This window comes from Columba livia, chromosome 15 (genome assembly GCF_036013475.1).
Source record: "Columba livia isolate bColLiv1 breed racing homer chromosome 15, bColLiv1.pat.W.v2, whole genome shotgun sequence".
In the NCBI taxonomy this organism is placed as follows: Eukaryota; Metazoa; Chordata; class Aves; order Columbiformes; family Columbidae; genus Columba; species Columba livia.
The window spans coordinates 11,582,842-11,601,734 of NC_088616.1; the positions used below are offsets into that span (position 1 = coordinate 11,582,842).

The 18,893-nt window shown below is 50.1% G+C and overlaps 2 protein-coding genes across 5 annotated transcripts; one reads left to right on the forward strand and one right to left on the reverse strand.

The window, feature by feature from the left end:
• Positions 1-2,973: 2,973 nt before the first annotated feature.
• NOXO1 (NADPH oxidase organizer 1) lies at positions 2,974-7,567 on the forward strand. Of its 2 annotated transcripts, XM_005512098.3 has the most exons (8): positions 3,002-3,208; positions 3,651-3,731; positions 3,842-3,917; positions 4,398-4,578; positions 4,812-5,005; positions 5,228-5,341; positions 5,573-5,690; positions 5,915-7,567. In XM_005512098.3, exons 1-8 carry the CDS (start codon positions 3,143-3,145, stop codon positions 6,552-6,554), a joined length of 1,470 nt encoding a protein of 489 aa, XP_005512155.3. In that variant the 5' UTR covers positions 3,002-3,142; the 3' UTR covers positions 6,555-7,567. The 2 variants fall into 2 exon arrangements, with proteins under 2 accessions (XP_064887314.1, XP_005512155.3); XM_065031242.1 differs by having other exon boundaries at positions 2,974-3,208; positions 5,228-5,690.
• Positions 4,093-18,835, reverse strand: TBL3 (transducin beta like 3). 3 transcript variants are annotated; one of them, XR_010466375.1, is made up of 23 exons: positions 18,713-18,835; positions 18,568-18,619; positions 18,389-18,481; positions 18,121-18,168; positions 17,085-17,226; positions 16,494-16,578; positions 15,932-16,099; positions 15,558-15,633; positions 15,081-15,177; positions 14,466-14,662; positions 13,974-14,115; positions 13,534-13,592; positions 12,909-13,012; positions 12,093-12,243; positions 11,719-11,949; positions 11,273-11,343; positions 10,569-10,725; positions 10,108-10,166; positions 9,522-9,625; positions 9,212-9,283; positions 8,352-8,510; positions 8,041-8,212; positions 4,093-6,947 (listed from the first exon to the last, which is right to left on the reverse strand). XR_010466375.1 is itself a non-coding variant. In XM_065031241.1 (22 exons), the coding sequence occupies exons 1-22, from the start codon at positions 18,754-18,756 to the stop codon at positions 8,100-8,102; spliced, it is 2,424 nt and encodes an 807-aa protein (XP_064887313.1). In that variant the 5' UTR covers positions 18,757-18,835; the 3' UTR covers positions 7,980-8,099. The 3 variants fall into 3 exon arrangements, 1 of the variants encoding a protein (XP_064887313.1); XR_010466376.1 differs by having other exon boundaries at positions 4,093-7,012; XM_065031241.1 differs by lacking the exon at positions 4,093-6,947 and having other exon boundaries at positions 7,980-8,212.
• Positions 18,836-18,893: the final 58 nt, after the last annotated feature.

An 18,893-nucleotide genomic window follows, 5' to 3' on the forward strand; every position in this document is an offset into this window, starting at 1 on the left:
CCTCCAAGGACAGCGAAGGGCAGGTTTTGATCCGAGGGTGATGGGAAGGATGGAGCTCTCCTCGGCACCGCTCCAGCCCAGGGGCCCTTGGCGCTGCCCACGGCTCTTTCCTTCTCTCTCTCTCGCAGCCATGGGATCTCATAGGTGGTTTAAGGACTTTTTCTCTCTTTGCTTTTTCCCGGTCAGTGAGTCTGACCAGCAGCAGCTCCTCCTGTGCTGGGTGTATTAAAGAAACGTGTGATGCAGAGTCCCAGACACGTCCAGCTCACTAACCAGCCCGGACCCGACTTCTGGACGTGGTAAAGGCTGTTCATAGCATGGCTCCTTCTCTTTTCCATGTGTGTGAGTTTGGGAAAAGAGTATTGCTTGTTGGACTGGGAAAACGGCTGTGGTGGAGCCGGTAAAGCCTTTGGTCCCCCCAGGTGCTCAGCCTCCACTTGTGGCTCCGGGTGGACGCAGGGAAGGGTTGGCCCAGGCACTTGTCCCACTGTGGCTACTCTGATCTGCTTAAACACACTGGATTAAGTTATTCCTGATCCATACTGAAATGAAAACCAGACCCTCAGTGTTGATTTCTCACGAACATTTTACACTCGCTGGAGGGAAGTTGGTCCTGTGATGGAAATAGCGGAGCCGGGGTGGCCACAGGGACTCCCAGAAGCCACAGGATGTCCCACCCTGCCCTTCAGCCCATGGGCAATGTGGGGCAGGGACTCTGCTGTGACTTGGTCACTGGCTGTGACACAAACAGGATTTCATGTTCCCAAAGCATGGTGGTGACAGGGATGTTCCTGGTGCGCCAGGACCCGGAGTTCCAGCTCGCCGAGGTGCACACGGCTTCCTCGCAGCAGGTTGCAAAACAACTGCAGTTATTAGGAAGGAAAACTCATATTTCCTCAGTCTTGCGAAAGCTGGATAGTCCGCTCCTATGTATCACTTGTTAATTTATTATCTCCTTCATACCTTGTAAAAGATTAAAGAAAAAAGCAACTGCTGTTCTCAGAAACTATGTAAATAGGTACTGGTGATGAAACAGCAGCACTCAGCGATACGTGTGGAGTTTTACGTTTCCCGGGCACACCACTCCTACCCTTCCATTAAGAATTACACATAAGGAGGTACCGGTTTATGGCAGGGTGGTACAGAATTAGCGGAAGACACAAAGTAAACATGACAATGTAATGAAAAGGGCGTTTTGGTTTTGTTTTGTTTTGTTTTTATGTGTGCTCAGATACAGCCAGAAAATAAGTGGAATTAACGGCTTCTTCTACCCAGTTACCCATCTGTACCTTGGTTGTGCATCGCGGTGACCTTCGCTGCTGCAATAGGCTTTCTCGATAACTAATTATTGAGTTTTGAGTGGTTCTGCTCATACTTTACTTTGTCTGAGATCCCTGTTGCCAACCCATCTCCCCCAGACAATCATCCCTCCAAACCACACGGCTGGCTCTTCACTTGCCTCCCTCCGTGTAGTTTCACCATCCTGTTGTAACTTTTCATTATACGTTTTTCACGTCCCCCTTCTGCTTTAATTCCCTGAGAACGGCAAAATATGGCAAAGCCTTTGGAACTGGCAAAACCAGGGCTGCTTCCTGCTCTCCTTGTTCTCACCGACACCCTTGGTACCTGCTGATGTGGAACCGCGGCTTTCTCTCTCCATAAACCCCTGCTTTCTGAACCAGGTAGATTTATGAGCACGTGCTTTTGCTGGACGCTGTGTGAGCCCCGGGATGGAGGGGCCGATTTCGGGCTGGTGAGGGCACTGAGCTGCTTTGCATCATCTTCCCCTGGGGCAGCTCAATCTGGTCCCATGCCAGGAAATGCCTTGAAGATGCCATTGAAGGGGTTTTCCCACTGAACCCATGCACGGGACCAACAATTTTCCCTTCCCAACAGAGGACAGGTATCCAGCAGCAATAGCTCAACTAAACTGCAACAAAAACACTTCATTTGTTCCCAGAAACTGCTGCCCTGGGGTGCAGGAGCAGCCTCACATACTCATGAAACCAAAGCCACTGCATTCTCTGGCCATCCAGAAGGAATCTTGTCTGGCCTCCCGTTCAGCTCCTGGGGCATTATTTGGTAGATGAAAAATCCCCCGCAGCTGTTGCTGAGGGGTTTCAGCAGCCAGGTGTAACTGGAAAATGAAAGGGAAGGCAGGGCTGAGCCTCTGGGCTCCAATAACGATAATGATCCAATTTAGACTTCATCAAAGAAGAAGGGAGGGAGGATGGAGAAGGCGGTTTGATCACAGGGATGCCAAGCTGCAACCTGAGGCACAAGGCGCAGTTCAGTGCATGGCCGGGCTGTCCAGGGCTGCAAAGACGGGTCCAGCAAGGAGCTGGTTCCTGTGAGGAGCTGCTGGTCACCCCGGGGGGGCACAGACACCCGGCTCAGTGTGGGACAGGGCGATGGGATCTGGGTCTTCATTGCACATTTACACCTGAGAAGCTTTGGGACATTTTTCAGTTACACCCTGGATGATGCGTTAGTTCATGCTTTGCTCCGGCAGCATTGCCATCAGCATCTCCCACTGACTTCTGAGAGCGTGCAAATATTGCTATAGCTCCCAGAAATCCATTTAAAGTATCTTAGAGGTGGGAGAAAGCAGTGAAGAGATTCCTAACAGCCAGCACACACATCAGTTGTGCCTGATTTGTGCTCTACCACAAGCTGTGTTTTTAACCAGTTTTCGGGACTGGTGTGGGGGCAGCCCGAGCTGCAGCAACTCCGATGAGCAGGTCAGTGCAATGTCACCACAAACACAACACATCCAGTCCCAGAGCTGCTGCCCCACTGACCCCCTGACACCCCAGGACCATAAACCAGCTCGGGCTCGTTATTCTAGCGAAGATGAGATAACATGCTTCATCTCCTCAGCTCTGAACTCTGCCCCCATCACCTGCACCCGGGCAGATTTGCATGTTAAAAGCAGTGGAGTAGGTAAAAGGCATGCGGTAGTTTGCCAAATTCCGGATTTTCTGCCAGGGCAACTGGGCGGAGGAGGAAGCGCAGGAACGCCCGGGTCCTGCCTCCCGCGCTGGAGCATTTAACCGCGGGCGTCGTGTGCGGAGCTGCATCTCACATCATCGCACATCCCTGCTCAGCCTCCAGCTGCCCCGGAGACAGAAGAACAGGGAGGATGAGCTGCAGCAGGTACCCGGTGGATGTGAAGGCCGTGGGCTTGATGCAATGCAGAAAGCAGAAGGTACTTTAATTTTTCTCCTTAAATATTATTTACAAATTGGGAAACTAGAAGGCTTTTTGGGTTACTCACACAGGGGTACGATTGCTCATTCCCCCGCAACGCTGGGATTAGAGCCTTGCGATCCAGGACAGGGCATCTCTTGGACTTGTTTTTTAATGGGCTTACTATAATAACAAAACAGTTATCTTGAATTCTGCTGTCTTTCTGTTCACAGGGTCATAAAATTCTGGTTTCAACAATGATTGTCCATTTGGGGCCAGAAAATTAAGGAAATATTTTTGTAGGTCTAATGTCTAATTCCATTTTTTAATGTGATAGTCTCACAGCCCAAAGCCAGAATGAAATCTCAGGTCTTGGCAAATGCTGATTGTTTGCTTGAAATCATCCAGTATTGAACACTGCAATTTTTAAAAATGTGTTTTTTTCCCTTTCATTTTTCCAGAACTACATGATGTTCGTGTCTTGGTCAGATCAGAACAACATCCTCATCTACCGGACATTTGAAGACTTTAAGAGATTCCATGTAAGTGAATTATGTCCCTGGGAACAGGATTCCTGTCCCCGGGGAGGGGGCTGGAGCCCAACCATGTGTTGAGGCTGCAGAACTTCACAGTTCTCTCCTCCCCCTTGTAGAAAGAGCTGAAGAGAAAATTCCCCATCGAGAGCGGCTCGATCAGGAGATCGGACCGAACAATTCCCAGGTTTAAAGGTGAGAAGAACAAAACTCTGACAGACCAAACACCATGACAGAGCAGTTGGGGACAGTCAGAACTGGTGACACAGGCTCCGGTCTCTGAGTCTGACCAGCCCTGGCACAGATTAACAGCTCCATGGTCCTGTGGGTTACATCAGTGTGCCTGGGTTTATTACAGACTTAAAACAGCTCAGAAAGACTTATTTTTAATAGATAATTGCACTTGGTAAATTAACATTACACTTTAAATAGTGGCCCAGAGCTCCTTGCAACATTTAAATGTGAATAAATAAAAATCGCAGCTATTCAAAAATTGTATCAGGCACTATTAAAAATGCCAGGGAGGTTGAGGCAGCTACTGTCTTGGCTTTTTAGTTTGGGTTTGTGCGGAGAGGGGTGGGGGGTGAGGACACCCCCGTGTTCAGGCAGAAGATGCTGCTCTCAGGGCACCCAGATCCGTTGTGTCTTACACCGACTTTGCTCGTTATTGTAAAGATGCAAACGTGAAGCAGAGGAAGAGCAGGAAGCCAAACAGGTGCCTGGAGGTTCTGAAACTGCTGGAAACTTATTCCCAGGAGCTGCTGAAAACAGACCCTAAAATCTCCCAGGGGGAAGATGTAATTCAGTTTTTCAAGGCACAGACCCAAGACCTGGATCCCTCCTTTCCTGAAAACAGGTATGAAGTCATAGCCGTGTATTTTCTTTGTATGTGTCTTCATGAAACAGAAATGTTATAGAATACGGGTAGACATGAAGCAAATGTTAATGCCAGGGAGATTCTCCTGAATGCTTTAATGCATGTTTATGTCATTTCTTAGCCTACAGCATAGACGGTTTTACCCAAATTAATACTAAATTCAACCTTCCGTGTGAGTTTTCCATAAACCAATCTGAAGCTTTACTTTTCAGTGTCGTTATCATGCCTTCGGAAATGGGAGGGGAAAAGCAGAGCCGGTCCCAGCAGCAGCTCTCCCATATCACCCACCCCCAGGCGTCCCAGAGCTACCGCTGCATCGAGCCCTTCGAAACCAAGGACACCAAGAACAAGCCTTTCAAAGTCGCTACAAAGGAAATTGTTGAAGTGTTAATCAAGGACGTGACGGGTACGTGTGACGGGAATTCTCCAGTTTCGGGATGGATGGTGCAGATTGATTCACAGCTTGGCAAGTGCTGGGTTGGAGCATTGCGGGTGAGCGGGGTGTTTGTATTGTATGTCCTGCGTTCACCTGGATTTACATGTGAGGAAAGAATGATATTCTCGGGGGATTAAGGTCAATGGTCTACTTGCAGGCTGTTAAAACCTTTTTATTTTCTGTTTGCTGCAGGGTGGTGGCTGGTAGAAAATGCAGACAAGCAGATTGCATGGTTCCCAGCCTCCTACCTGGAGGAGATCGACATCCACAGGGACATCCAGAACGCCCTGAGCTCCAACGAGGAGGGTAAGTCTGCGTCTGATTCCTGGGACACCACGTTCCTCCTTCAAAAGTATGAGTTCTGCGAAAAACCCGCCGCTTTAACCACTGCTTGGACCTCTGGGGCTGTGATTCTTCTGATCACCTGTGCAAATCATTCCAGGGACACCAGCTCTACATCTCTTGCTCGCTCCTGCTCTGTCACAGGGATGGGGACATATTCTCTGCAAAGCAAACCCAACTTCCCTCTCTCTGCAGGCAGCCTGTTCTTTGTTGTGCAGGCCTATGAGGCTCAGAAGGCAGATGAGCTCTCGCTGAACAACGGCGTTGTGGTGGAGGTGGTCAGGAAATCCGACAACGGCTGGTGGCTGATCCGGTAAAGATTTTCTGAAGCTCTCACTCCTGAGGGAGCCAGTTACCAGCTGCAGGTGCTTCTTGCCCGCTCTCCCCAGGCAGGGTGTAGAGGAGCCCCCTGAGCTGACTGTCCTTGGCCAGAGTGGTTTCCCATTCCTCCTGCCCCGTGCACTGCCCGGGCCGAGTCCTCACCAGCTCCCCTGGGTGCTTGGAGCTCTTTTCAGTTTTTTCATCCTTTCTCCTCAGCTACAACAGCTGTACTGGGTACCTGCCCTCCATGTGCCTCCAGCCCTACAAGAATCCCCACCACAAGCTCCAGAGCATCATGAACTCCGGGCTCAACATCTCCACCCCCAACCTCTGCTCCTCCCCGATGGCTCCGTCGCCTACGGGACAGCACAGGGTCCAGGTTCGCTCTTCCCCTGAGCAGACTGAGGACGGGAACTCTCTGAGGAGCAGATCAAGGTCTCTGCCCAGGGTCAGCTCCACCCCAGACCTGGAGTTGGACAGCTCACCCCTCAGCTCGGGGAGCGGCAGCGAGCACGACGGCCGGCTGGGCTGGAAACCTGATTTGTCTCGATCTCTGCCTGAGGTGGAGCAGGGCAGGAGCTCTCCCCGGGGCCACGACTCAGCCATGCACAGCAGCAAGTCCCCACGCCTCACCCACGAGGACAGGAAGGACTCTGGCTTTGTGGAGTCATCCACAGTGGATCTCAGCTGCTCCCTCCCTGACCCCGACTTGGCCGCTTGTGTCCCCAAGGTGCCTGCACGTCCCTCGGCCCACGAGATCCTCCAGAAGTGCAGCACCATCACCAAGCGAGCCGTGCAGCAGTCGTCCTCCCGCCCAGCCCTCCAGGCTCTGCTCCCTCTGCCCAATGTCCACTAGTGTCCCCAGGGGGACAAGGACCCAGCCCTGGGCCAGCACTGTGACTGAGCACTGGGCACCCTCCTCACCAATGTCTGTGGGCAGCGTCAGGGCTTGGGACTGTCATCTTCTAGGGACACACGTGCAAACATCGCTTCCCTGGGGAACAGTGACTCGAGCAGTGGCTTCCCCAGGGAGGCTGGGGGGCAGGAGGGGCTTTACTGGAGTTCAGCGGGGGGTTTAGTGGTTGAACTGGGGTGTGCCGCTGAGGGGAGTCGCAGCAGCCGCGGGTCTGGCAGCTCCCGTGTCGTCTCGAGGTGACGCGGGATCCAGCTCGTTCTCCCTCAGGCAGGCTTTTCCCCTGCGATGTGATATGTGGACATTTCCTGGTAGTTCTTGCGTTACTCCCGAGTGCTGCGGAGGGAAACCCAGACCCAGGAAGGGACAGTCATCCAGGAAACCCAGAGCTGCAGTTACTGCTGTGGGATGATGCACCTGTGTGAATGTCATTTATCTAAACCACCTATTTTATACATTTTTAAAAATTATTTGATTTTTGTTGTTTGGGGTTTTGGTTGGATTTTTTTTTAAGGTTAGTGGAGAGCTGGACAGATACATGAATCGGCGGGATCTGCTGAATGGCTGTGAGAACAAAAACCCCTGTTAGCCAGGAGTTTCACCTTTGACTGTTCCCTCCAGAAACACTGTGGTTGTAGGACAGGTTGTCTCCCAGCTGGGTAAGGGGGACAGAGCTCATTTTTACGAAGAAAACACTCCCCTTTCCAGGGGTGTGATAGTTACTGAAACCGAGGGCAATTCTCATCCTAAACTTGTTTGCTAGAACTGAATTAGAAAATTAGTTATAGCAAAAGTCAACTTTTATACAGATTGCTACCTTTAGTTTTAATTATTCTCCCAGGTATCTATTAATTTTTTTTTAAACAAGCAATTTAACCAACTTGTGACATTTTTACATTGTTCTAAGTTTTATATGTTTTTGTCTCTGAAATAAAACACATGTAAATACCTACAAAGGATGCTTGATTTTTATACTTTAAAGATTTGCTAGCTGAGGAATTGAAACTGTGCTTATCTCCCTGCCAGGCACTAACAGGTGAGAGATCTGCCTTGGCCTGGGCTGCGTTTGGCCCAAGCAAAGACAAAACTCAGTGCCTGAACACTGCTGAGCACACACGGCTTAGGCTGGGCTTTGGGATGTGACACGACATTCCCAGTCGTGTCTCCCAACTCTGTAAAGCTTTTAAATCCCCAGTAAAGACCAACTGCTTGTTTAGAGCCAGGTTCTGCCTCTTCTCCAAACTAAGCACGGTTTAAATGTCTGGGCCTCAAAATGCAGAGTATGAAAATACAAAGGGAAACCCCAGCTTGGCCAGAGGAACGATTCTTCCTCTCATTAATCCCCAAGGACACTCAATGCTGAACTTGTTTAAGAAATTGAAACTTTAAAATTTTATTATAAAATACAGGAATATTCCAGCTGCCGTACCTGGTAGGGAAGCAGTTCAGAGTGTCCCCTCCGCACAGAGCAGCTGGCGGGAGGGGGGGTCACAGCGTCACCTCCTCCTGTGGTGCTGCATCAGCCAGCCTCATGTTTTGCCACATGAAATCGATGAACATGGAGGCCTGGAGCAACCGGCTCAGCCGCTGGAAATGCCGCTCTGCAAGGAGAAATCCAAAGGTTCGCATTGTGGGAGAGACAACTCAGCAGAGCGGGCTGCTAAAGTCTTTCTTTAGACCAAGGCAAATGGGGAATATTCCCAAGACAGGAGAGCCTGGGTTCCTTCCACAGTGACTCACCGGTGTACGGCAGCAGGGACTCCACTGCGGGTTTGATGCCTGAGTACTGTAGGAGCTCATCCGGCGCCTCGTGCTTCAGGAGGGTTTCAATGACAGCCTGGGCCTCGTGGCAGTTTCGAGAGTTCGTGTTCCATGTCACCAGGAACGATAACACTGCCTCTGGGGAGGAAGGACATTTGTACATGCTGGCCATGCCGTGGGGACCGGCATGTGGGACGTCACAGAATCAAGGAATGGTTTGTGTTGAAGGGACCTTCCCAGCTGCCCCAGTGCCATGAGCAGGGACATCTTCACCAGCTCAGGTTGCTCAGAGCCCCGTCCAGCCTGGCCTGCGATGTCTCCAGGGATGGTTCATCCACCAGCTCTCTGGGAACCTGGGCCAGGCTCTCACCACCCTCAGGGGCAACCATTTCTTTCTCGTGTCCAGCCTGAATCTCCCCTCTTTAAAACCACCACCCCTTTCCTATCACAACAGGACCTGCAAGGTGCCAAGTCAGGAAACATCTCATCTGTCTTACAGAGTGGTTCAGCTCCCACACACCATGACTGAGGAACCCAGAGGGGCAGAAAAATTGTGCACAGAACCATTTATTGAGCTGTCCCAGGGACATCCTGAACAAGGGGGCGGCTTTCCCGGCCTCACCGCTCACACAAAGACACTTGCAGCAGCTCAGAGCAGGTGCTGGTGAGCACCACGTGTGGCACCGTAACAAAGTTGTCCCTGAGCTGCAGTCCTGCTGGAGGCTGGAGGGAGCCCAATGCTAAACGCAGAGTCTAGGGAGACTCTTCTTTTAATTTAAGTTGAGAAAACCAGCCCCTAACCTGAAAGGTTTTAGCACTTAAACCGTGTTGCAACAAACCTTTCTGATCCTTCCGCAGCCGAGCAATGTTCTCTTCCAAGTGTTTTCTCCCATCGGTTTCCTTGAGGATGGCTGCAGAAAAAAAGAAACGAATAGTCCCTGTGAGAGTCCATAACATGCACCCATGGGCTGAGAGAGGGAGAACGTTTGCTAATGGGGTGACTTCACTGAGGAAAACAGGAGTCAGACAAGAAAAGGAAAGCCAAAGTTTTCAGATAATTAGACTATGTAGCTTTTTTGTTTACATAGAAGGATGTTCTGGAAAGCAGAGAGGACAGAACAATTCCTTCAGAACACATGAGGGACTCACCTTTGACCACCATCAACACCGTGTGCGGACGATCCAGAGAGATTGCCAGCCCTAGAGCTTTGAGGTACCTTTTCTCATGAAGCAGGTTAGAAAGCTCTTGCTCTCTGGAAAACAAATCAGGGTCATGAGAGTGAGACAAATGATTGGTTGGTGGAAGACAATGCTGTACGGAAAGTAGTGGATTTGGCAATAATAGTGTGCAGAGGTTTAATGCCAAGAAGTTAGTAAATATGGCTTGCCAGTGAATGCCTCAGCACCTTAATTGTGCAGATAATTTGGCTGGCATGTTCAAGGGTTCCCTGAACTATCCTGTGCTGGCTGAAGCAGGAGACAGTGAAAGAAGTTTTTGGAGGTTTGACTCTGCATATCTGAGCAGCGCACAAACACGAAACTAATCAACTGTCAAGTGGACAGTAAAGCCAGGCTTTGCAGGAACTAAACTACAAAGGAGAGACTACTGTGACTTGACAAGCCCTAAATAGCCACATGATGTCATATTCTGATGAGCCGGGTGGCTCGAGGCGTGGACAGTCTCACTAGACAGAATTTGCTTTTCACAGCTCCTTATTGCACAGGATCAACTTACTTTATTATCTGCTCCTCCTGTTTAGCTTGTGCCTCTTTCTCTTCAATTTCAGTGACATCCTATAAAAAACAGAATTTAACCTTCTCAAATCTTGCTTTAACACAGATTAATTTTTAGTCATGAAGTGTTTAGGAAACCAATTTCTGCAGCAAGATCTCTAATGTCAAGCAACTTAAGTGTTAAATCCAGAGACTCGCAACTTCGCCCCAAAGCACCTTTACAAGACCCGCACTGGGCGGGCTGCTAAAGCTCATTGTATAACATCAACTGGGGAAAGAGAGTAGGGCCAAAAAAACCCCAAGCCCCAAGATAAGTCTTACCAACCCGATTTCAGAGTGCAGAAAATGAGGAGAGCACGTGCCATCCTGCAACAGCCAGGAACAAGCCCCTGGGATCCTGAGCTCTCCAACTGAATTCTGATTTCTAACCCAGAGAGGAACCACGGTCAGACTCTGCCGTACCTTCCACAGCGTGATGCACGAGTCGCTGGATGCTGTCACAACCGTATCATCTTGCTTGTTGGAGTGAAGACCCCAGATTTTATCTTCGTGACCATCTAACGTTTTCACACACTCATTTGTTTTAATTGTCCAGAGTTTTAAGAGACCATCAGAACCGCTTTTGGAAGAGAAGGAAACACAACGAACTTAACTCAGAGACTCACCACATCGATCCAGTCTTGCTCTGCCTCAGCTCAAACATCAGATAAACTTGTTCCATTCCAACACCTTTCAAACAGCAGAACTAACCAAAAATGTCAAAAAAGCTTGGGAATTCCAAAGAGGGAGTTGTCAGCACTACCAGCGTTCCTTTAGGCGATTATTTTTGGGAATTCCTCCTATGCCCTGGTGGTATTTCCAGGTACCAGTACCCATTTAGCACTGGCTGCTTTGCCCTCAAAGGGTGAGATGTACTCTTAGGCTCTGCCTAACTATGTCACCAACCCAGCAATGTCACAGCAGTTACCTAGAACCCACAGCGTAACCAGAGACAAGGAAGATAAATCAGCCCCTGCAGAAAGCTTGGCACAAACATGGCATCTTCTTATCAGTCTTTCCAAAACTAAATCAGAAGACTCTTCCCCCTTGCTGCTGTTATCAGCTGAGAGATTTCTCTTCTGATCAGTTTTAGTATCTTCTCCTGGACACCTGGTGTATGCACTCACCTGCTGAGCAGTTGTGCTCCTCGGCTTACAAAAATGATCTTCAGCACAGAGGCGTCATGACCTTCAAAGGTCTGCAAAACAGAAAAGAGTGAGTCTGGGATTTACACATGTGGTTTTCCTTCACGGCCACAGCTGCCAGGCAAAGCCTGCTCTCTTTCAATAGCATGAATGTGCTTTTTCCCTATGATCAACCATGTTTCTCGTTGATTAGCCTGGAAAGAGAGATCCCTTGAGTGCTGTGCAGTTGCTCGTGTCCTGGCACTGCCTCGTGGCTCACACATCCAAGGTCCTGGAGACCAAGGACCTGGACAGCTCTTCCTTCAGCACAGCCACGTTGCTACATTTCAGCTGCACTAACCTGCACATAGTTTTTTGAAGCAGTTTTAATCAATCCCCACAACACACAAGGGTTGCCCAGAGCAAGGGGCAGTCAGAGTTCTCGTTACCTTCAGGCAGCTGAAGTCCCGAAGACCCCAAAGCTTCAGGGTCCCGTCTGCAGAAGAGGTGGCCAAGACCTGATCCACGGGGGAGAACTGCACACACCAGATTCCGCGCTTGTGGCCAGTGAAGACGCCCAGCAAAGAGCAATCGGAGCAGGACCACAGCTTGGCCAGGCGGTCCTGCGAGCCGCTGGCAATGAGCTTGTCGTTCGGAGAAACGGCCACGCTGTTGATGTCCTGGAAAGGCACCACAGGTACAGGGAGCGCAAAGCAGTTTAAGTGTTTGCTCTCACTGTCAGACAGTAACAAATGTAGAGTACAACACAGGAGTGAAAGATTTAATTACTAAAAGTAGGTTCTAATGTCAGGTGGAGCATTACCTTGTTGTGACCCCTCTCAGTCACTTTTGCGTGAAGGGTTTCTGGGCTGGAAATCAAGGCTGCTTTTGCTTTGGAAGTGAGGGATTCCGGGATATTCCAGATCTTGATCGTGCAGTCCTGGCTGCTGGTTACTATGAAGTTTTCTTTCAGTCTGAAAGGAATAAAAACATCAAGTGTAAGGAAGGAACGCAGTGGCTTCTGCTACACAGAACAAAAGGCTTCTCCTCCCCTAGCAGGATCTACACATGCCCAGTCACTCTGCTGGGATGTGAAACGGCACTTTAATGTTTGTTCAAGCTGTCTTCCATCTTACTTAGGCCCCTGGCACAACCTCCAGCAATCTGAGCACTAGCCAAGAGTGCTGCTAGCTCTCCTCATTTACAAACAAAGGGATTCTGCAGCTCTCAAACAGGCATACTGGGCTTGCAGATTGTCAGGTAACATGAAGGAAGGAGGAGAGCTGATGGACAGACGTGCTATTCAAGCAAAAACCTTCACAGTCACACTCCCTTCGCTCCCTGACCCTCCTCTTCAGATCACTCAGACTTTATCTTGCAGCTTACCCAGCTGCTGTTCTTTAAGGCAAATAGGAGTTAGACTAACAAAGAATGCAAACTCTACAATTTAAGGATAGACAGATGCACATCCAAAAAAAGAAATCATCCTTCCTTCAAACTCAGAGCAGCAGGACAAGCTGGGCCCAAGAATAAGAAACAGCAAAGATCAGCGACTGGCACCCGCTGAAACATTCACCCGGAGATCAGCAACACAGCTGTGACTCACGCAAAGGTAAAACCCTCGTCTGACTTTTATTACCGTGAGCAAGAGACAGCACCCACGCCATGTGCATGGCCCAGTCCTTGGGCAACACAGGTCACCCTTCCATCCTTGTTCATCCGCCAGACTCGAAGGCTTTTGTCCTGTAACGGGAGAGGACAAACTGCTGTGGTTTTTTGATAAGTGATCAGTTCCCTGTGCATTCACCACATCAGTGATCCTCACTATTCACTTATTTTCAAGCCTGAACCTTTGCCTGCGTTGGCCAGTGCGGGTGAGGGTGGACACGGAACGCTGTGTGCTGGGATTCCAGCGCAGAGGTTTAGTTCTGGGTCTATCGGGGCAGTCAGCACCTTTCTCAACATGTTTTTTGGACACAGCTCCGCAGTCTCACACTAGCGACATCGCTGAACTCTAATGCAAGAGCAAGACGCTTGGAGAATGAGAGATGGCCTTTCAGGCTAATAAAATATAATCAACCACGTTTCCCCAAGGACAACATTAAAAAGGGACAGAAGAAGAACCTTATATTTGAGGGACATAGCAGACAGGAATTCTGTCTGAACACAATCCTTTTCTGGAACACAAGAAAGGAATATGACAACCCTGCCCATAAAAATCACCAGAAATGAAGAGTTTCATTAAATAAAGTAAACTAACACACCTTAGCGCAGCTGACGAACATCAGGCCTTTTCTGAAGACATCCAAAGCAAGAATTGTTTCTAAATAGAAGAAAACAAACAAGCAAACAAAACAGCTGGATGCAAAGTAATACTGAAATGAGACAATATAAATGTGTGAATTAATAACGAGTCCAGCGCCTACTGACTGAGGGACAGGTTTGGTACACAACATGTCCATGAGGTGACGGGCTGCTCATGGCACACAAAACTGCATTCGGAGCTCACACTCACATACATCTTCAGCTCCAGTTTAATTGATCTCACTGGGAGTGAAAGGGACTGAACGGACAGACCAGAAATAGGAAATTTGTGTTTGCAAAATGAGCACAGTACAATACATCCTTCCCTCACCCGACTTCAAAACCTGTTGCGATGCCCTTGCAGAGGGAACTCGAGGACTCCAGACTCTAGCTCACCCACCTGTGTGGCCATAGAGGATCTGGCAGTGTGATGTCGCCAGCTCAAACACCTTCAGCTGAGGGCTGTTGGTGGCCACAACGATGTGAGAATCACCCGGCCCCACGAACTTCACATCCAGAACCTCGTCGTTGTACCCTGCGAGCTGAGGACAGCAGAAAATAAAGAGTTTAACGGCGAGAATCAGCTGGTTAGAGTACGGAATGGCATCACGCTCAGAGAGACCTCACTACTGTTACCCTTCACGTAATACTGCACGTAAAAATCATGTTAGACACAAGCATGGGAGGGATTTCTGGTGATGCCTGCTCTGCTTTCCTTTTCTTGTGTTTGTGTCTGTGCAAGATTCCTCCCAACAACCCCACTAGTGAAACTGGCTTTCTGGTTTGTAACCCAGAACAGCTCAAGGACGGGCAAGAGAGCAGTGCACACCCAGACAAAGCTTCCACCAGCGCCAGAGCTGGCCCTCGGCGACGGATAAAGGAAGGTTGTTACCTGCTTCCTGAGCTGGAGAGTCTGAGCATCGTATAAAACAATGTTGTGTTCCACGGACACAGTGACAATCTCATTTCTTGCAGGTACGAACGTGCACTGGGTGAGGCTGCGCTCACTCGCCTCCTCCTTCAACTCAAAGGGCACGGGCTGGGTGAACACACAGGCAGCTGTGGCCACTTCCCACACTTTCAGGACACCTGACAAAAACAACAATATAAATTATCTGGTCAGAGTCACTGTTTTAGACAGTAATTGTCCAAAGAATATAAAACAAACCCTGGCTTTGCCTGCTAGAAAAAGCTAAGCAGCTTTAAGCAGGGCTGCGAAGAAATCCAGTCACGGTGGCACAAAAGGCCAAAAGGCTTCTTTTCAGCCCAAATCAGACTTTTTTGCAGTTTGAAAACACACATAGTTAAAACTCTGCAGCATGTCTGCTCAGTCCTGCTCACCCACTCATGTCAGACGGACCCAGGAGAAGGCTCCAGCCCTCAGGAGTTCAGCCCAAACCTTCTGCCACGCAAAGAAAACACATCCCAGGAATAACAGCAACGCGGCGTCTAAAGTCTCATCTTTCCTCAGCCTCCAAACCTGGCAGCGACGTGCCAGAACGCTCACCTTTGCTGCCAGCTGTGACCAAGTGCAACCCTTGTTTCTTCACGCCCAGTTGTGAGAAATCTCCCTTCTCAGGTAATAAAATGGCAGCTTCCACGCTCTGCAAGAGTTGGACAAACACCAGCTGAGCACAAGGGACTGGAGCCGCATTTCAGCAGCCAGAGCTGCACACCCTCCACACACACACCCCACAGTCCACTGCCCGGACTGAGCACGGGAAGATATAACAGGAGAACAAAGCTCTGCCATGACTGTCCTTCCTTCCCTGACAGCGCTGGAGGCAGCAGTGACATGTATTTCCTTAAAATACCCAGGCATGAACACACCAAACAAGGAAAGACAGAAAAGAACCAGCTTTGGACACAGAGTTTTAAGATCTCTGGAAAGTACAAGGGAGAGAAACCTGATTTCACAGTACACAGGAACTGTGATCTGGGGACTGCAAAGGATTTCAAAGAGAGAAATGAAATGTGATTTCACCTCATAGACAGGGATGGTTCGTTTGCTTTCTCTGGTTTTCAGGTCCCACACCATGCAGATTTTATCACGGCCAGAACTGCAAGTTAAAAGAGCAGATTCAGTGCTAAATCCTTCCAACTAGGGCTCTGAGTGGAAATTTGGAAATGTGGGAAAAAGCCCACGTGAAAAAATACCACTAGCCTTCCACCTGACAGCACAGGATATTGCCAGAAACACAAGCACCGAGACCTGCAGTGACTCATTTGTTTAGTCAAGCAGAGACTGAACACTTGTGACAGCCCTTTCCCTCCCAGAACCCGCCCGGCGCCCACAAAAACACCCAGTCCCAGGCAGGGTGAACAGGAGAGAAAGGCTAAAACTCTGTGAGGTTTTACCTAACGAGCGTGTTTCCATCAGCAAACGCCAGTGAGGTGACAGCGCTGAAGTGACCGTCCAGGGCAGCCACACATTTGCTGGATTTCAGGTCCCAGATGCGGATTTTGTAGTCAATTGAGGAGGAGAAGAGTTGCAGACGGGAGATGTCAGGGTGGAACTCGACAAGGCTGGACAGAAAGAAAGGAATTAACTTTCTGGCATGAGCCAAATATTTAAATAAACACAAATTCTACACAAAGGGTTTGGCAGATCAGTTGATGCGAATTTATACTACGACTTTCTTTGTACAAAATTTACAGCTGATCTTTGTCAGTCCCTTATGTTCTTGGAGCACATCAGTTCGCAAGCACAGATATTCCATTTACATCCCAACAAGTTTATTCAAAGTCTTTCCTCTCTGGGATAAAGTCACTCTGAGCCCTCCTCCTTCACTAGACATCTCAAAAATCAGGAAACAGAAGAGCCCAGAATGGGCCTTTACATTTCCTTAACTCAAGACATTTCACATCAATCCCAGCATCACACTAACGCCAGTGAATGACAAATACAACCCGTCCTTACTGAACAACTCCTGAGGATCCTTTCAGGTTGTGCGTGCAGTACTGCTTGATCATATCCCAGATCTTAATGGTGCTGTCACAGCCGCCTGGGAGGAGGGAATTAAAAAATGAACCGTGAGGGAGAGAGACACAGGAGCTTCAACATACCGGCAACTGGAAAATTTCATGGGTTGCAAAGGCAGCAGAAAGAAAAACGAATATGGGAACAACCACCCACACAGAGAGAAGCTCATGGAGCAGTTCACAGTTTCAGGGAGCTGACTGCCCAGACGAGACACGTGAAGTACAATTAAATTCCAGGTCACACCTGCCCTTCTCCATCTCCAGGAGTCCCAGTTCTGCACCAGGATAAATACGCCACACTGTCCCACAGAGGCCTGATTTTCATCACCATTTTACTAAGTATATTTTAGATAGAATATTTAAAGGCTCCCTCATTGTCTGTCAATGTGCCACTTCTAGCTAAGCAAAACCTCTTCTGCTTGTGTCTGAATCCAGAAGGTTGCTATCTCAGGCTGCGTTGAGCTAACTTAGTCACATGAAAGGCCACTCGGTGTCACCCCCATCGCATGACACCAAAATGGGGCCGTACCTGTGGCCAACAACGTTGAAGTGGAGTCGAAGGCCATGCTGGCGACTGGCGCCACGTGCACGGCTCTCCACGTGCGAACACACTCGTTCTCTCGCCACTTCCACTGCTTCAGCAGCAGCGCTCGGCTCCCTGTCACGAGGATCTGCGCAAGAGCAAGGTGAAGGAAAGTGTAATTAGCTACTAATTGCATCCCCATTTCTTCCAGTGCCATACACAAAGCACAGAAATGCTGTTTGCTACGATGTTCTTGAAGCTGAGCCTCTCAGCGTTCCTCTGTCTGACTTGAAGCCAGAAGAGGAGACAAAGGGAAGCGTCTGGGAGGCCAACGGTATCCTGTCCTGTATCAAAAACAGCGTGGTCAGCAGGGCAAGGGAAGTGATCCTTCCCCTGTGCTCTGCATTGGTGAGGCCACACCTGGAGTATTGTGTTCAGTTCTGGGCCCCTCAGTTCAGGAAAGAGATTGAAGTGCTGGAGCGGGTCCAGAGAAGAGCAACACGACTGGTGAAGGGACTTGAACACAAGCCCTATGGGGAGAGGCTGAGGGAGCTGAGCTTGTTTAGTCTGGAGAAGAGGAGGCTTAGAGGTGAGCTCATCACTCTCTACAACTACCTGAAGGGAAGTTATAGCCAGGTGGGGATTGGTCTCTTCTCCCAGGCAGTCAGCAATAGGACAAGGGGCCATGTGCTTAAACTCTGCCAGGGGAAATTTAGGCTGGATATTAGAAAGCAATTCTTTGCAGAGAGAGTGATCAGGCATTGGAATGGCTGCCCAGGGAGGTGCTGGACTCGCCGTCCCTGGAGGTTTTTAAACTGAGATTGGACATGGCACTAAGTGCCATGATCTAGTAAATGGACTAGAGTTGGACCAAGGGTTGGACTCGATGATCTCTGAGGTCTTTTCCAACCCAGTCAATTCTGCGATCCACAGAGATCTCTGGAGCTGTGGGGCCCTTCCAGGCAGAGCAGCCTCCAGCATCCACCGGCTTTAGAGAGAGGCCTGACAGAGCAGTGCAGAAAAGCACAAAACAAACACGTACCTCATCATCGGGGCTAAGAGCAAACGAGGTGATTTCTTCTTCGTCATCCTGTGAAAATGAAAAGCCTCGCAGTTAAACCACCCGTGAAGTGCTCTCAGAGCTCCCTCCTCTAGCAAGGCCAAGGGTGCCTGGCAGCTCCCACCTGCACTCAGGGGCAGCACAAACGCTGTCTATCTGCTTTCAAAACCAGCCCTGCCCTCCCCGCCGGTTCTGGCTCCTGGGATCGCCGGTAAAACGCCCCAGGAACCCCCAGCAGGCCGGAGCTCACCTGCTGCAGGCTGCGCTGAGCCCCCGTCTCCACATCGATCACGTTCAGCCGGGTCCCGCAGGGGCAAAGCATGAACTTCCCATCCCGGGTTATCTGGGGATAAAGGGAACGGAAACCGGGAACGTGCCGGGACCGGGGCTGGTCCTGCTCCCGCCCCTCGCCCTCAGCTCGGCCGTTACCTGGACCCGTCCCCCTGTGTAGAAAGGTTCGATCTTCCTCGACACGGCGTAGCTGGGGGGAGAAGAGACGTGCAGAGCGGCGGTTACACCACAACCGCGGGGCCCCGGCAGCTCCCCACTCCCGCCCGGCCCGGTCCCTCCTCACTTGCTCTTGAAGCGCACGGGGCTGACGGCCGCTGCCGCCTCCATGTCTGGCTCCGCGTGCCGGCCGCTTCCGGCGCTCCCCGGTTGCTACGGGAGAAGGTCGCCACTTCCGGCGCGCCTAAGTGACGTGGCGCCATATTTGGTGTGGGCAGGCGGGCACGCCGCCGCCTCGCTCCCCGCAT